Below are 17,089 nucleotides of genomic sequence, written 5' to 3'. Positions count from 1 at the left end.
TAAAGGTACCGTAACACTTTCCTCCCAAATGCCCTTACAAAATTCATTTCTCTGTATTTCAGGAGCTCATTAAACAAGCAAAAAAAAAGCCTTATATACTCCTAAGTTGAAGAAATTTAGTAATGATTAACTAAAGAAGTAGAAAACTAGCTTAGACCACCAAAAGACCCCACTATTCACTGAAGTTCTTCAGTGAATTGGACAAAAGACAACGTAGCTCAAATTCCTTCCCTCCTGACCCTCCTAACCCCCATGCTGACTATAGTTCTTAGGATCAATAAGAAATGGTTCCTCTATAGGGTTTTCAACAATCTGAGTTGTGAAGTAAGGGGGAAAACTCCTTTAGGCACATTTTCTTTTTAATAACTTCAATATTATCTCACAGACAAGAAGAGAAACATTTTTTTGCCATTAAAAAAAACTTTAATTTTTTTTTTTTTTTTACAAAGAATACCCCCACCTGGGGTGAAAAATATATCTGGTTAAGTACAAAATATAGTTTTTCTCATACAAAAAGATATACAATTAAAAAACAAAAAATGAAACCACCTTCAGCCCACATACTTTTTTCAGAAAAGGGTAGATAGAGCTCAGAGCTCTGACACAGGACAGTGAACAAAGTGCTAAGGCGGAGAGTGACTGACCAAGTGCTACAGACTGCAGTTGAGACAGGGGCTGTCAACAACCCTGTCTCCTAACACTGGGCAGGAAGTGAGCCCTTGGGGCTTCTGTGAAGATCTGCCTTCTGATTTCTCATGGCAACATCTGGATGCTCTGATCACAGTGTTGGGGCATTTTATCTAGGGTTTCTCCTTGGGTTTGGAGAAGTCACAGTGGGCAAGGCTGATAGCAGCAACCCTTCTCACGTAATCAGTGTCAGAACTGCAGAATTCCGAACACTGGACAAAGTCTCAAAAGCAGTAACACTTTTTCTTCCCTGTCATTGTGCTTACCCCTAGAGACATAGTAGACCAGTTTTAACTTCCATCTGAGAAAGGAAAAAACCCCAAATTTGACACAAACTAAAGTGCTAAGGACATCGCCTCAGAATCAATTCCAAGGAGTCACATGAAAAAAAAAAAAAAAAAAATTCTCCCACATAAAAATGTTTGCCAACAGGAGAACACAGTGCAATAGGCTCTAAAAATGGCTTTTAAGACCTCTGGTGGGGCACAATTACTACTGCTTTATGACTGATTAAAACTACTTTCTAAACAAAGAAACTTGAGAGTTCCTCCCCTTTAATTCACAGGGGAAGCTTGCTCCAAAGTCCAAACGCAATCAATTCTGGAGGGCTTTTCTTTTTTTTCTGTAAGTGTACAAACAATGGGGAACAATGGTTTTAAGAACATCCTTTTCCCAAAGTTTTGGCCATGACCATTTTTTCTTTTCACTTTCTTAGTTTTCTAAATGGGCTCTCCTCCACATGGCAGAGGTTCAAGATCTATTGTTATAACAATATCTATTATATAATCCCCTCCATTCAACTGTGGGAACACCATTCCAGGATGCCATTTCTACCCCTTACTCGAAATTACTGAAAATGCCTCAATTTTCAAAGAGATTCAAGAAAATGGGATGGGCCTTAAGTTTTTTTTCTAATGTGTTTTTAAACCCATCTAGCAAAAAACTCTATCACATCATCTCGCTGGCTGAGGATGAGTGCGCACCCTTTAAGGCCCAGGAGATTGCCTGCAGATCACCTCCTACACTGGAGAGTCAGAGGCTGGGGTGGACCTGTACCCCACTGTGGAGACTGTTGAGTCTCTAAAAAATTAAAGAGTCCAGGAAGAGAGCTAAAAAGAAACAGGTAGGTACAACTGCTTCTTTTCTTCCGCATGCTCACTGCACATTGTTGTTCAGGATGCAGGGATCAACCTGGGAGGAAGAAAAGAAAACGAGTATTTTAGTTTGGGTAAGGAAAAAAACAACAATCCAGTCTGGCAATCCCAAGAAGTTAACTTCCTATAAAAGGCTTAGCACAAATGTAGTGGTAAATGACAATTCTTACCTCAGAGTAAGTAGGTGGTGGCATGAACCTGAACTCTGGAGCATACATAAAAATAGGGCTGTCTTGAGAACCATCTGTGTCATCTAGCAGAGGAGTAGTGGGGCTCTCCAACCGGTGATCTTCAGCAATGCTATCCATATAGCAAGGAGGAGCTAGAGAGATAAAGCATGGAGATAAGAAGCCCAGCCAAGAAAAGCCTAACCATCACAATTTTACAAACCCACCCAGGCCAGAGGGGAAAAAATGATATTAGGTGTCTGGCTCACCTTCTGGGGTATCTGGGATGTTTAGGTCTACCCAACTCATCTCAGAGCTGGTCTGGCTGGCCATGCTGGACGTCCGGCTGCTGAGGCCTGACCTGCTGCCAATAACCAGAGGCAGGTCAAGAATGACTTTCTTGGAGCCAGGGACGCTAACGTAGATCTAGAAAGGAAGACATCAGTTTGTCAGGCTGGAAATCTGGAGAAACGCCACTATCATTTTGACGAATGAACAATTTTCTCTCCAACCCCATCCACCCACTCACCAGTAAGGAGTATTCAACTCGCAGGATATTGCAGCCCAAGATAGAAGGCCTGATCTTCTGCACCCGAAGGCTCTTGCCACGCCATGATGCACAGGTTCCGGAAATAATATGATTGCCTCTGACTGATGACAACTTCTGCGTCAGCACCTTGGTTTGGCCATTGGCAAGGTAAGTGTGGCGGGCTACAATGGCAGCTTTGGGGATCACGATACGGGAACATGTATTCTCAAAATCAGCATGGATGTTAATCTCATCACCTGGCAATGAGAAAGATGAAAACTAATGCTCAGTGCAGTCCATGACTTTTAATCTGTCCCTGCCTCCTGCCCTTACTCCCAAACCCACAGTTCCTGTTTTAAGTCTCCCATTTTAAAGCACTAGATTTTTACCTTCACAGAATCCTTTTCTGTCAATTCGTGCAGAGACAGACACCCGCCCATCAGGTATGAACATGCAGGAAACTTTCTTCTCCTTTTTAGCTGACACAGGTTCCTATGTAGAATGAAGTGGAAAAAGGCGTTTTGAGAATCTCTAGAGATCCTTTCTCTGCTTCTCTTTCCACTGCTTAAAGTAGGTAGTTTTCCCTCCCACCTTGATGACTTAAGGACTTGATTCCCTGAAGGGCTTCACTTTAATGCCCTAAAAACCTGACTATTTATCTCTGAAACCCAGAAGAACAGACTCTTAAAATGAATCTCACCAGTAAATCAGGAGTATTGACATCCACTAGATCCATCACTTCAAAGTTTTTCTTTGTCTCTTGAGTTGGCTGGCTGGGGCGATCAAGAAAAGCCTTCACCCAGTAGTCCACACACCCGTATTTTCCTTTGAAAGATGTTCCCAGAGGCCTTTATCAAGAAAAAGCAAACAATTTAAAAATGCTCTCCAAGAAGAGTAACTGATCTAAAGTGGGGAAGATTTTTACAGACAGATAAGATCACAGATGCATTTAGTTCATAACCTACCCCTGAGGAAGTTCAAAGCCGAACTTGTATTCATATTTGTTTCCAGGTCTCATGATCACCATCTCACTCTCACCTGAAGGGAGAGAAAAAGGAGTAGTTTCTAGGTTTCTTGTTACACTTAAAACGCATCTGTGCGATAAGGAATTTTTGGGCAGCATGCAAGAGTTATTGCAGAACCCCTTATGTTCTTAAATGAGATTCTGATGCATTCGCTGAGCAAAAAGTTGCAAAGCCCTGCAGTGCTGAAAGGCTCAACCTATTATCATCTCAAACAAGAAGCAAAGAACAAGCAATTATGAAGACATAAAAATCTTTCAATAGCTAAGTCAACATCCCTCAGAATCACCCGCAGAACACAGCACCCTGAGAAGTTGCACAAATCACCCTTTTTTGGGGGTGGGGGGGAGTTTGCAAGTTAAAACTAAAAAAGATAAAGAAGCCACACAAAATTCAAACCTCACAACCCAAGCAACTTAGGATCTACAGTGTGGGCTTTATCCGTATCAATTCTCTTCTTGAATCCGCTTTCACCCTCCAGCAAACAGTTGGGTCACTCACCAGCTGGTTGGTCCTCCAGGAGAAGCGTGTCTTCGTAGCGTAGGTAGTCCAACGTCTGCTTGCACTGCTGGGATCCCTGCATCCACAGGACTTTGGCCACTCCGCAAGCCAGGATCCTGACAGCTTTGACTCGAGTGACTTCACACACTTCCACTATCACCCGGCCAGCCACCTTCTCCCCACTGCCGTACACCTTTTCGGGGTCGTTAAAGACCACCTCGAAAGACTTGATCTTCTTGAACATCACCATGTTGGGCTGGGTTTGCTTAAGAGTTAAAAATGAGTACAAAACAAAACTCTCAAAGAATCCTTTGCTGTTAAGTTAAAACTTTTTCACTTTTCACTTCTCTACTAAATTTTCGAAAACACGTCCACCCAAAAATGTAAGCCGCGAATTATATCAAGAGATTGCAAGAGAAAAATAAGCTTTCTTTTCTTTCTTTCTCTCTAACAGCTGGAGGAAAGCGCCAGATCTCAGCGAGAAGGCTTCACGAGCTCCACCTTAGAAGACGAAACGCTAGTTTGCAACTGAGAGCCGGAAACTGCTTTATATAGTAGCCCGGCAGGCAGGTCCACGCGAGCGCTGGCCTGGAGGCTCGTGCTGCCCTCGTGCACAGCTCTCCCATTGGCTGCCCGCTCCTTGTTTACCAGGAGCCCCACCAATCAGCGAGGTCGCAGCAGCGCGTGGACACAGTGTGCTCCTGGCGGGGAAAATGGTTGTTGTGCATCGCTGCGGGGCTGGGAGGAGGGGGCGGAGGGGCTATAGGGCGGCTTCCCCTGTGTCCAAGGAAGGAATGCTTCGCTGACTCCAAAATTTAGCCGAGGCCAGTGGTCTTCGAAGGGCGGGTGCGGATGCTTTTGGAGTGGGAGCTATATTTTGAGGTAAAAAGAAAATGTGCTTATGATGGAATTTCGTGCCTAACCTCAGCCAGTGTAATTAATTTAGAGGCGACTGTTTATTCCCGGCTCACAAATCGCAAGTCGTGTGAAAAATAATCCCAGAGCTCCAAGAATACTTTAGGATGGGGCGGAGGACAGGGAGTTCAGTCGTTACTGTTCAGGAAGATCCCCTTTGTCCTTCTCTTGCCCCCCCCCCCCACCCCCATCGCTCTTAAAAATCAACAAATAACCCCCTGCCCCTTCCCGTTCCCCCCATAAAAAATCCCGGCTGTGTGGGAAGGAAAAGAGAACTTGTCACAAATTTTTAACCTCTCCAGTGGTCACAGCAAAGCGAATGTGTGGGACTGACTGGCCACCCACCACTCCCTTTCTAGCCCCTTGGTCTGGAGGCTGGGGGCTCTGGTCTGTGTGCCTCTGCCCCTGCGTCCTCCACTCGGTTCTCTCTGTTCTCTGGACCGGTACAGTACGGGCGTGTCCACATCCTGCGCTTATCCCGTCATCTCTTCAGTCCCTGATCTGCAGAGTTAGGGAACACTTTATTTATGTTCTCCCAGTTACCTCATTACCTCTTCGTTAAAGTGTGTTCTTTGGGCTCTGATTATCTCACTCACTCCCTGCTTCTCCAGGAAAGTAATTAAAAAAAAAAAAAAAAAAAGATGCTTCACTCTAGTCATCTTTTCCCTGAGTTATTTTAACTCTCTCGTCTTCCTCCCCTTTCCAACTTACTAAATCAAAGGTACACCTCTAAATCTGCTGCTCACATTCCTCACAGCCTTCAAGTTAGTTAAAAGCAGGAAAGTTATCATTTGTCACAGAGAAAGTGTCGGGGAAAGAGGGCCGTATTTCTGTTAGAAGGAACCATTCTGCAGTCTTTGAAAAGTTTTTCCCTCTAGACTGTTTAGAAATAGGTAAGAAAGGGAAGAAAAGACAGAAGGATCTTTAGCACACTGTATGTTCAAGCTAAAAGAAACCCTGACTCTTCATCCTGTGTTATTTGGCGCTCTGTCAGATGGGTTTTTCCCTAGCTGGCCGTGAGGTGCCTTAGGAGCTGACTCCTGAGAAATTTTTCATAGATGCAATTAGAAAGACTTGTATGCACAGATACAGGAATTCTCCCTTTTCTTTGATTCCTGAGTTCCTCCCTCCCATGGGTTGGAGAATCAGGAGATTATTACCTCATTTCTTGTGCTAGAAAGAGGAAGACAGTGTTCCCAAGATTGAGATGGGGAAGTAAACAAGAAGCATTAGAATATACAGAGATCCTACTCTCTTAGCAAGAAGATGGTTATTTGTTGCTGTGAAGGATCCTTCTTGTTGTTTGCACACCCTAACTGGGTTGACACCCTAAGGCTAACAAGTTACAACCCAACTGCACTATTAAGCAAGCTCAAGAATCAGGCATCAAGACTACTGGAAAACACACACCCACAGGACCAACCCCCAGAACAAAAAGGGGAACATGTTGATCCTTAGGGTGTGTGGGTTTGAGGCGGCACCCTCTTTAAGAAAGTTAACCAATAAGGCCTGAGTTGTTTTTAGTTGGTCAACAATATTGGTTGAAGTAGGTAGAGCAAGGAAGGCGAGACTCTCACTAAAGTAATTTGAAAATGTTTAATTGTAGCTTCTGAGAGAGTTTTTAGGTTGATAGATGCGGAAGTGTACGTAAATCTGAAATACCAAAATGTTGACAAATAAGTACATACATAATGACAATATTATTAAACAGTGTGTGATGTGTAACTGCATAAATGTTGAGGGGCAGGGAGGAGAGGTGAGTGTGACAGACCAGGGTGGTATATATTTGGAACATCTTAGAGAAAGGGGAATGCCAATATTTACTTGGGCACAGCTATGGAGTACTGACTTGCTTTTTTTTTTAATCTTAATACCATTTTCTTTTGCTTTAAGTCCCTCTCTTGGGCACCAGTTTCTTCTTCCTTTCCCGGTTTGCAAAACTTAGTGCAGACCACTTGTTTGTGTTCTTTTGTGCCTGGGTTCCCTGAAATGCCAGAAAACGATTTCACTTTGGCAGCTGCTGCCTACCAGGCCTGTAGCCAGGACATGTTCTGAAATGGAGTTGTCCTGGACAGAGTTGTTTACAACCTTTCACCTTATAACCTGGTATTCTGATAAAAACGTGCCTTCTGATTCTTTTTCTCAGTTCCTGTGCCAAAGAAGAAAAAATCTTACAAACTTCTGTCCTGAAAACAGAGTACAAACATGTGTGGCGTGCAAGGGAGGAAAACAGCAGGTCCAGTAAGGAACAGCAAAGGAGGACTAAATCCAAGAGTTTTGCAGATTAGATCATCTTTACCTGTTCCTTCCCCACCCTCTTCAATCCCAGTATCAATAGGAAACCAAGGGATGATTGTTGTTTGCTTTACAGGAGGTGGTTGAGCAAAGCCAAAGCTTCTAGTGAGAGAAGTGCCCTCTATGCTCAGTTCCGATCAGATACAGGAGCTGATTGCATTTCTCTTTTCTTTATGTTCTGATAAACATTTAAGACTCTAAAGACTCAAGGTTCCTAATAGCCCCCCTTTTTTTCCCTTTTAATCACTACTTTCATTTCACTCTGAAAATTTCCCTTTTACTCTTATCTTTCCCATTTTCCTCTAGGGAATATTAATTTAGAGACAAAAAAAGGTTTAAAAGAGAGTGTGGCATTTGAGGCTGATCAACTTTGGACATTCCTCCAAGTCACTGAGCACCTGTAATGGACCAGGTCCTTGACGTAATTATCTCAGTGATATTTTATTTATAGATTCATCTGTCACCTTGTTCTAGAAGGATTTAAGGTTAGATTATTTCATTTAATTCTCACAATAACTCTGTGACTCAGAGTTAAGTCAGGCTCAGAGGGTTAAGTAATTTCCCTGCAGTCACTGATTCTGTAAGTAGAGCAAAATCTTGAACCCAGGTCTGTCTGATCTAAAGTAGGTACTCTTGGGGACTTCCCTGGCAGCCCAGCCATTATGTCTCCCTGCTTCCACTGCAGGGGGTGTGGGTTTAGACTCTGGTCAGGGACTAAGACACCTTGAGTGTGGTGTGGCCAAAATAAATAAACTAGGTACTCTTTCTAATGTGTTGTCCTGCTTCTCAGTGCTTTAACACATGGTTTCTTGTTTGATCTTCACTGTAAAGGGTTTAGGATAAGACTCATAAAATATTAAAGTTAAAGGGGACTCTAGCAGTCATATTTTTTTAAAGAGAGGTACTTCCTTATTTTAGTTAAGTAGACTTGCTCTAGGACATATAGCTAGTAACTGGTGGAGCCACTCTCCACTCAGTTTAAACTGAGGATTCTTAATACTTAATCTAGAGTCTTGTCTCTAGTTTGTTTTCTGAAGGTTCTTGTTTCTCAGTTTAGCTTTAATTATTAAAAAAACAAAAAACAAAAAGACACTTCATCTGAACAGATTGCTGGTTGCCTGGGGTAGGGAGTAGATGAAGTGGGTGAAGGGAGTCAAAAGGTATAAACTTAACAGTTAAAAAATAAATGTCATAGAGATGTAATGCACAGCATGGTGACTATAGTTAATAATACTATATTGCCTATGTGAAAGTTGCTAAGAGAGTAGATCTTAAAAGTCCTCATCACGAGAAAAAAATCCTGTAATTATATATGGTGACAGATGTTAACTAGGCTTATTGTGGCGATCATTTTGCAACATATCTAAATGTCAATCATTAGATTGTACACTTGAAACTAATATAAGGTTGTATGTCAAACATACCTCAATTAAAAAAACACTCATCTTGGGGCTTCCCTGGCGGTTCAGTGGTAAAGAATCAGCCTGCCAATGCTGTAGACACGGGTTCGACCCTTGATCTGAGAAGCTCCCACATGCTTTGCAGCAGCTAAGCCTGTGGGCCACTGTTGAGCCTGGGCGCTAGAGCCCAGGAGCTGCAACTACGGAAGCCTGTGTTCTGCAGCAAAGGAAGCCACTCCATTGAGAAGTCTGAGCACTGCAACTAGCAAGTAGCCCCAGCTTGCCTCATCTAAAGATAAGCCCCAGCAGTTTAGAAGACCCAGAACAGCCATTAAAAAGAAGAAATCATCTCATCTTGAAGTCCATATTTTATGTTTATTGGTGTCTCTATTTTTCTACTATGTTGAGGAAGGAATGGAGATCTGAGAGTTGTCCAACTTCAGGGAAAGATGGAGAGAGGAGGTGAATTAATTTGTTTAAAACCACTGCAGACTCCTTTAAGATATTTCTTAAGGTAGCCTTATGATATAAAAGACTTTTTTCTCTTTTCATGCTATCACCCATATGTTTTCTTTCATTTACTGTCAAATTTCTTAAGAGAATAACTTTTACCAGCTTTCTCTGTTGGCTAAACTTGTCCCTTTGTAGCCTGGCTTCTGCTGTCACTGAAATGATTTTCTTTAAGTTTCCAGAGGAAACCAGAGTGATTTTTTAGGTCATATTCCCCTTGACTTCTATATAATTTGAAAACTGCCATCTTTGTAAATTTAAATGTTCTTTTGGACTTTATCCTTTTCTCCCTTGTCAGAAATTCCTTTTTTCTCTGCCCCACTGAAAGTTTTTCTGCTTGGCTCTCTCCTTTTCTGTCTTCAGGCTTTGCTGTTCAGTTTTTCCATCTGTACATCACTCATGGAAACCTCTAGCCTGTCTTGAAAGTTCTAGTTGGCATCGCAAACTCAACTTGTCTAGTATGGAATTCATAATTTTCTCCCTGTGCTCAAACTCACTTCTTACCCTTGTTTCTTTTAATGGGACCATTATATGTTCCCCTAGATATCAAGGCATAAAATCTAGAAACTCTTCAATTCCTTCCTTTCTGACATTCCTCACATTCAGTCAATTGCCAAATTCTGAAGAGGCCATCATTCCAGTGTTTTCCTAGAAGCTGTTATTTCTTACTCTCCTGCCATCACTCTGATTCATATCCTTGTTATTAATACTTTTGCATAAATTATTTTTGATAGTTTTAAACTGATCTTTCTGCTGTAATCATAAACCTCAACTACATTAATCTTACACAGTTGAGTTCCTATCTGTTCTTTGATGCTCCCAAACCCTCTGCTTACTGAATCAGATTGAAATACTTCAATCTACTTGAAGTCTTCACAAAGTGACCTCAACTAAACTTTCCAGTCTCATTTCCCACTATTTCCTCAGAAATGTACCCTACTCCTCAGCCAAACCTGAGTACACCGTGTTCCCCTAATATATCTTTCTCTGCATTTGCTTATACTTTTCTCTCTACCTGGAATGCCTGACTTTCCTCCCCATCTCTACTTTTTAAAATCCTACCCACTCTTCAGTAGACAGCCAAATAACTTTTCCTCTATGAAACCTCTCCTGATTCCCAAATCCCCTTATCTCTCACTTTATAGCCAAATAGAATTCCATTCTCTTTGAATACTCCATTCCACATTTTTTTTATATTTCTCGTATGGAACTTACATGTAAAGTTTCTTTTCTCTCCTATGGAATGAATTCCTAGAGAGCAGGATCTGTGTCCTTTTAAATATTTTTATTCTTCATAGCATCTAGAAGAGTACATTTCATAGAGAAAATATGTTATTAAATATAAATTGAATTGATAGATTGGGATATGTCTGTGCAATAGAATATGCCACTAATTCAGATCCTAGTATTGTTTCTTATCAACAATAAGAAACCTAATCTCAGTTCCTCCTGCTACACTTGAACATAACCAGTCCCTCTTCCTCAAAGCCTATGGCCCAGTTACGTATAGAGCAAGAGTGGTGAGGCAGTGAGAGGTGATGGTTTGTTTTCCTATGAGGGACAGTTGGACTGTACTGAGTTTATAAACATGAGGGAGCTGGGACATTTTGTGCTTAACCCAACTTCCCCTTTTCTGAGTTCTTTCTTACACAATTCTGTAATTCAGTTGGCTCAGCCCTGCCACCCAGTGGATAAATTAAAGTACTATCGAGATCCTCTGCTTCACTGACTATGCTAAAGTCTTTACTGTGTGTGGATCACAACAAACTGTAGAATTCTGAAAGAGATGGGAATATCAGATCAGCTTACCTGCCTCCTGAGAAACCTGTATGCAGGTCAAGAAGCAACAGTTAGAACCAGACATGGAACAACGGACTGGTTCCAAATTGGGAAAGGAGTACGCAAGGCTGTATATTGTCACCCTGGTTATTTAATCTTATAGGCAGAGTACATCATGAGAAATTCTGGGCTGGATGAAGCACAAGCCAGAATCAAGATTGCTGGGAGGAAGATCAACAACCTCAGATATGCAAATGATACCACCCTATGGCAGAAAGCGAAGAGGAACTAAAGAGCCTCTTGATGAAGGCGAAAGAGGTGAGTGAAAAAGCTGTCTTAAAATTCCACATTCAGAAAACTAGGATCATGGTGTCTGGTCCCATCACTTCATGGCAAATAGATGGGGAAACAGTGGAAACACTGGCAGACTTTACTTTTTTGGGCTCCAGAATCACTGCAGATGGTGACTGCAGCCATGAAATTAAGAGGCTTGCTCCTTGGAAGAAAAGCTATGACAAACCTAGGTAGTACAGAATTGAAATGATGCTTTTGAACTGTGGTGCTGGAGAAGACTCTTGGGAGTCCCTTGGACTGCAAGGAGATCAAACCAGTCAATCCTAAAGGAAATCAATCCTGAATATTCATTGGAAGGACTCATGCTGAAGCTCCAACACTTTGGCCCCCTGATGCAAAGAGCTGACTTACTAGAAAAGACCCTGATGCTGGGAAAAATTGAAGGCAGGAGGAGAAGGGGACGACAGAGGACGAGATGGTTGGATGGCATCACCGACTCAATGACATGAGTTTGAGCAAACTCTGGGAGGTGGTGATGGACAGGGAAGCCTGGCATGCTGTAGTCCATGGGGTCTCAAAGAGTCGGACACGACTGAGAGACTGAACAACAACAACAACAAAATCAAGATCCTTAGGCCACACGGAAGCATTTCTGAGACCAGAAACTTGACCAGACAGTTCCCCTGAGTGAGGAAGATGATTTTTTGATCTCAAGAAGAAGGAGATATTTTTGCAGAAAGGAATATTGCAATATAGAGAGCTCAGGAGGCTTGCTTAATTCACAGAACTAGGACTAAATTCGTCTAATTTATGGTTTGAAAATCTTGCCACTAGCGCATCTCTGATCCTTAAAAAAAGAAGCCACCTCCTTTGTAAAGATTTCTCTGATTTCTACAAGCAGATTTGTCACTTTCTTTGTATTCTCAATAGCATATTGGACATATTTATCTATATTATAAATGTTAATCATATATCTGTTTATTTGTTCCTCCCTACTAAACTGAGTTCCCCAAAGATAGAAGCCATGTTTTCTTATGGCCTGGCATAGTTTAGGTGTTCCAAAAATTCTAAATAAGGGTCAAAGTCAATCCATAGGATTATTTTAGCCTGATCAGTTAATGTGTCAGATATTTAGCACATCCCATTGCCCATTCTTCTGGTTTTGGTTTCTTCTCCAGCACTGATGGTATTCTCCCCTGTAGGCTTGGTCATGGTAGATGCAGGGCAGTGACCTCCATAAAGAGAAAATTAAACCATGGCAGAACATTTTCTGTTTCAGGCACTACACTTTTCAGCAAAGGACTTTTTTTTCCCCCCTTTATTTATTTATTTATTTTTTCAGTGGGTTTTGTCATACATTGACATGAATCAGCCATAGATTTACACGTATTCCCCATCCCGATCCCCCCTCCCACCTCCCTCTCCACCCGTTTCCTCTGGGTCTTCCCAGTGCACCAGGCCCGAGCACTTGTCTCATGCATCCCACCTGGGCTGGTGATCTGTTTCACCATAGATAATATACATGCTGTTCAGCAAAGGACTTTTTGATTCTTTGCTGGAGTAAGGTGGGGTTGGAAGGCAGGATGAAAGACTGATTAATTTTTTTAAAAATCCAGCTTAACTAGTTCCTCATAGGTAGAAGTGGAAGAAGAATGCTGTATCAAAGACCTATTACACAGTTTTTATTGGGCCTTTGTTGCTGTGCAAGGGCTTTCTCTAGTTGTGGAAAGCCGGGACCACTCTTCATTGCAGTGCACAGGCTTCTCATTACCTTGGCTTCTCTTGTTTTAGAGCACGGCCTCTAGGCATTTAGGCTTCAGTTGTGGCCTGTGGGCTCTACAGTACAGACCCACAGGCTTAGTTGCTCCAAGGCATGTGGAATCTTCCTGGACCAGGGATGGAACCTCTGTCCCCTGCATTGGCAGGTGTATTCTTATCTGCTATACCACCAGGGAAGTCCACAAAACCCTTGATATTCAAAATATCGGTTCTTTAAACCAGTAGCAAAGAATGATTCCACAGTAACCCTGCAGTAGAGGCAGAATCCAATTATATTTCTTGATTTCGCTTTCACTTTCTCAAAGCTGACCCTCCAATCACACACATACTATATCTCAGGAAACACATGTGACTTATTTCTTCCTAATAACTATTAGGAGGATGATGAATAATTTGGTTTGGGAGTGGGCAGGAAAACTGAGGAAGGCCTATTATTTTCTAATCTTCTGCCTTCCTTCCTTTCCTTAGTGCTGCTGCAGTTTCTTGGCACTGATTTTGAGAACCTGCAATTACTGGACCGTGGAAATTATCTCTACTTCCTCGAGAAGAAATGTGGGAAGGAACTTGCCATGAAGTATACAAGGTGGGGTAAAGTGGGTAGGAAGGGGGTTGGGTGGGTTTGAAAAATGATGGAGGTGTCCACAAGTATAAGAAGTTAAGGGGAAATACTCAGGACTGGCCAAGGTAGAAATGCAGTCTCTTTATTTATTTATTTATTTTTTTCAGCTCAGAAGTGTCTTTAATGACCCCAGCGAGCAATCAGCAGAGGTTCCCTGAGAGGTTCAGGAGGGGGTCCAGGGACCTTGGGCCTGGAAGGAAGGGCCATCCTCTCTCCGCGTGACCTTTGGGAGCTGCTGGGTGGAGGCTGTGGGAAGGGGGTCCCAAGCACAGGGCCTCTGGGTGCTGCATATCTCACAGCCGGGGTGGCCTGGGGCGTTGATGAAGGTGCACGAAGGGCAGGGCCAGCCGGGCTGAAGGGGGCTGGGCAGGCTAGAGTTGGCTGGCTGAGGGGTTGGGGGCAGCCCCAATGACTGCAAGAACAGGCGCCTAGTTTCCCATCCACCTTCTGGGGGCGTTGAGGACTGTGTCCTGGGGCTTCAAGAGGAGCTGAGAGCAGGTAGAGGAAAGCAGGGTCTCCATCCCGCCAGATCCCATAAAAAGCAAGGCTGTGTTCAGGGACACACAGGCACCTCCCGATGACCCAGCGCCACACGGCCGGTGGGAAGTGGAGCTCTGAGAACACCTGCTCCTGAGGGCCCTGATGGTCAGTGGGGGTGAACCTGCAGTGAGACATGGGCAGAGGACGCAGCGTCTTCATCTGTGACCTGGAGCCTGATGGGGCCAGGAGGAAAGCAGGCCTCCTGGAGCTGGACCCTGAGGGCCACATGATGCTGGGCCAGGATGGCTGCTGCTTGGGTTTCTACCTTCTCATCCCTCATGGCTGCTGCTTGGGCTGACCCTCTACAGCCCGGGTCAGGCGCCCTGCCAGCTCTTCTTTCTCCATCAAGTCTCCAGGGCTCCAAGGACGATCCACCTTGGGTTGGGGGGCCTTGGGTGTGGATACTTCAAGGGGACTGGGTGGGGAGACAGGGCGCGTTTCTGGGCCTAGGACTGGGGGCAAGCTGTCACTGCGATTCTGTCCTGCCATGGTAGCATCTCGGACTAGGGCTGCCCACCGCTGAGCTTCCTGAGGGTTGGCGAAGTGCAGGCTGAGAGTCCCAGGCCCTCCCGGTGGAGGCTGCAGCTCATGCTGGCAGGGGCCTCGGAGTGTGTATGAGACTGACTCCAAGGGCCACTCCAAACTACCGCCCCGGGGCCCGCGTCCAGCATCTCCAGCCGGAAGCGCCCTGGTCGCTCAGGGTCCGCACTCAGCTGCAGCCTTCGCAGCTGGGCCTCCACGTCCAGGCCGGGGCCCAGCGGCCTCACCGTGGCATGCACAGCCAGCAGCACCGCGGCCAAGCCGGGGTCAGAGCGCGCGGCCAAGCTGCCCGCCGGCGGCCGCAGTCTCTTTTTTAAAATCAAAATAATGTAATATAACTTAGTCAAAAATCCCATAATTTTAATTCTTACATAAAAAATCAGCAGTTCTCAGTTCACCCTAATTATTTCTCTTTCAATTATTTCAACTTTTTAATCTGGTATTTACTTCATATTTCTTTTTTATCAATGAATTAATAATTGATTTTTGATTTTGGCTGTGCTGGATCTTCGTTGCTGCAGGGCTTTCTCTAGTTGTGGTGTGCGGACTTCCTGTTGCAGTGGCTTCTCTGTTGAGGTTCACTGGCTTCAGTAGTCGTGGTACACAGGCTTAGCTGTTCCTTGGCATGTGGGATCTTCCCAGACCAGAGGTCAAACCAGTGTCCCCTGCATTGCAAGGCAGATTCTTAACCACTGGACCACCAGGGAAGCCTCTCATATTTCTAAATTATATATTTCTTCTTTTATTTCTTAATTTATAAGTATTTGACATGAATTTGAGCAAACTCTGGGAGATAGTGAAGGACAGGGAAGCCTGGCGTGCTGCAGTCCATGGAGTCAGTCGCTCCATCGTGTCCAACTCTTTGCGACCCTTGGACTGTAGCCCCCAGGCTCCTCTGTCCATAGGATTCTCCAGTCAAGAATACTGGAGTGCATAACGATTCCCTTCTCCAGGGTATCTTACCCACCCAGGGAGAGAACCCGGATCTCCTGCATTGCATGCAGATTCTTTACCATCTGAGTCACCAGGGCAGCCCAATATTAGACATATCATACTCTCTTTTTGCTACAGTATTTGAAATTTTATGTGTCTTATACTCCCTATCCCTATCTTCCCATTCCTCCTACCTCATCCTCCTGATAGAGTTATATCACAATTTTGACCAAATCAGTAGTCAATATTTACATTATTATCACTATTATTGTTGTTTAGCCGCTAAGTGTCCAATTCTTTGTGACCCCACAGACTGCAGCACGCCAGGCTTCCCTATCCTTCACTGTATCCCAGAGTTTGCTTAAATTCATGTCCATTGAGTCGGTGATGTTATCTAACTATCTCATCCCTGCCGCCCTCTTCTTCTTTTGCCTTCAACCTTTCCCAGCGTCAAGATCTTTTCCAGTGAGTTGGCTGTTTGCATCAGGTGGCTGAAGTATTAGAGCTTCACCATCAGTCCTTGCAATAAATATTCAGGGTGGATTTCCTTTAGGATTGACTGGCTTGGTCTCCTTGCAGTCCAAGGGACTCCCAAGAGTCTTCTCCAGCACCACAATTCAATTATGACTATATTAATTCTACATCATCACTATAAATAACATCAATTGTGGAGTCAAGTAGTATATTTTGATTGTTTCATGTCTTGAACAACCCTTTGTTTGTTATGAAGCCATAATTATTTAAGCAATTTATTTAGTTTATTATGCACCTACCTTTAGTTTATTTCTTTTTTAAATTTATTTTTAATTGGAGGGTAATTGCTTTATAGTGTTGTGTTGGTTTCTGCTGTACAACGTCAATCAGCCATAAGTATATACATATGTCCACTCCCTCTTGAACCTGCCTCCATTAAGTTTATTTCTGAAATGCCAATTCTGTCAAATACTTATTAATATTTTCTCTCAGATAGTCAACATATTAGACAATCTAAGAAATTCGTTTTCTTTCTCCTGAAGACTTGCTCCAGCCCCACTGGGTAATTCTTTTTAGTCATCAGCGCCATCTGCTGACTGTTAGCGGAGTGGAAAGACAAAAATGAAGCACCAGGTTGTTTTTAAACCAGAAAATGTCCTTTCCATGATCTCTAACCTTGAGAATCTGGAGGAAGGAATATGGTCCTTGTGATAGAAGAGAGAGTATAAAATATTTAAATATTCTCTTTCCTTCTTTTTTTTTATGTGAACCATTTTTAAAGTCTCTATTGGATTTTGTTACAATATTGCTTCTGTTTTATGTTTTGTTGTTACAACACTGCTTCTGTTTTATGTTTTATTGTTTTGGCCTCGAGGGATGTGGGATCTTTGTTCCCAGATCAGGGATCAAACCCACACCCCCTGCACTGGAAGGCAAAGTCGTTATCACTGG

The 17,089-nt window shown here is 43.4% G+C and overlaps 1 protein-coding gene, 1 long non-coding RNA gene and 1 pseudogene across 4 annotated transcripts in view; 1 reads left to right on the top strand and 2 right to left on the bottom strand.

The window, feature by feature from the left end:
- Positions 1-229: 229 nt before the first annotated feature.
- Positions 230-15,133, bottom strand: LOC122676866 (annotated as a pseudogene).
- LOC122676867 (thioredoxin interacting protein) lies at positions 401-4,595 on the bottom strand. The gene is made up of 8 exons (XM_043876419.1): positions 4,061-4,595; positions 3,503-3,575; positions 3,238-3,385; positions 2,927-3,029; positions 2,538-2,794; positions 2,278-2,434; positions 2,012-2,163; positions 401-1,878 (listed from the first exon to the last, which is right to left on the bottom strand). Exons 1-8 carry the CDS (start codon positions 4,308-4,310, stop codon positions 1,843-1,845), a joined length of 1,176 nt encoding a protein of 391 aa, XP_043732354.1. The 5' UTR covers positions 4,311-4,595; the 3' UTR covers positions 401-1,842.
- LOC122676869 overlaps positions 11,218-17,089 on the top strand; it is a 34,152-nt gene continuing 28,280 nt past the window's right edge. For 2 of the 3 annotated variants that reach the window (XR_006335650.1, XR_006335649.1), the window contains exons 1-2: positions 11,218-11,277; positions 13,501-13,615. This is a non-coding gene — a long non-coding RNA (uncharacterized LOC122676869). Of the gene's footprint in view, positions 11,278-13,500; positions 13,616-13,758; positions 13,871-17,089 lie in introns of those variants that run through there. The other variant, XR_006335648.1, reaches the window with a different exon arrangement.

This window comes from Cervus elaphus, chromosome 20 (assembly GCF_910594005.1).
Source record: "Cervus elaphus chromosome 20, mCerEla1.1, whole genome shotgun sequence".
NCBI classification, from domain to species: domain Eukaryota; kingdom Metazoa; phylum Chordata; class Mammalia; order Artiodactyla; family Cervidae; genus Cervus; species Cervus elaphus.
The sequence above is the reverse complement of the archived record's forward strand: the minus strand, read 5'-3'. Positions and strand labels throughout refer to the sequence as shown.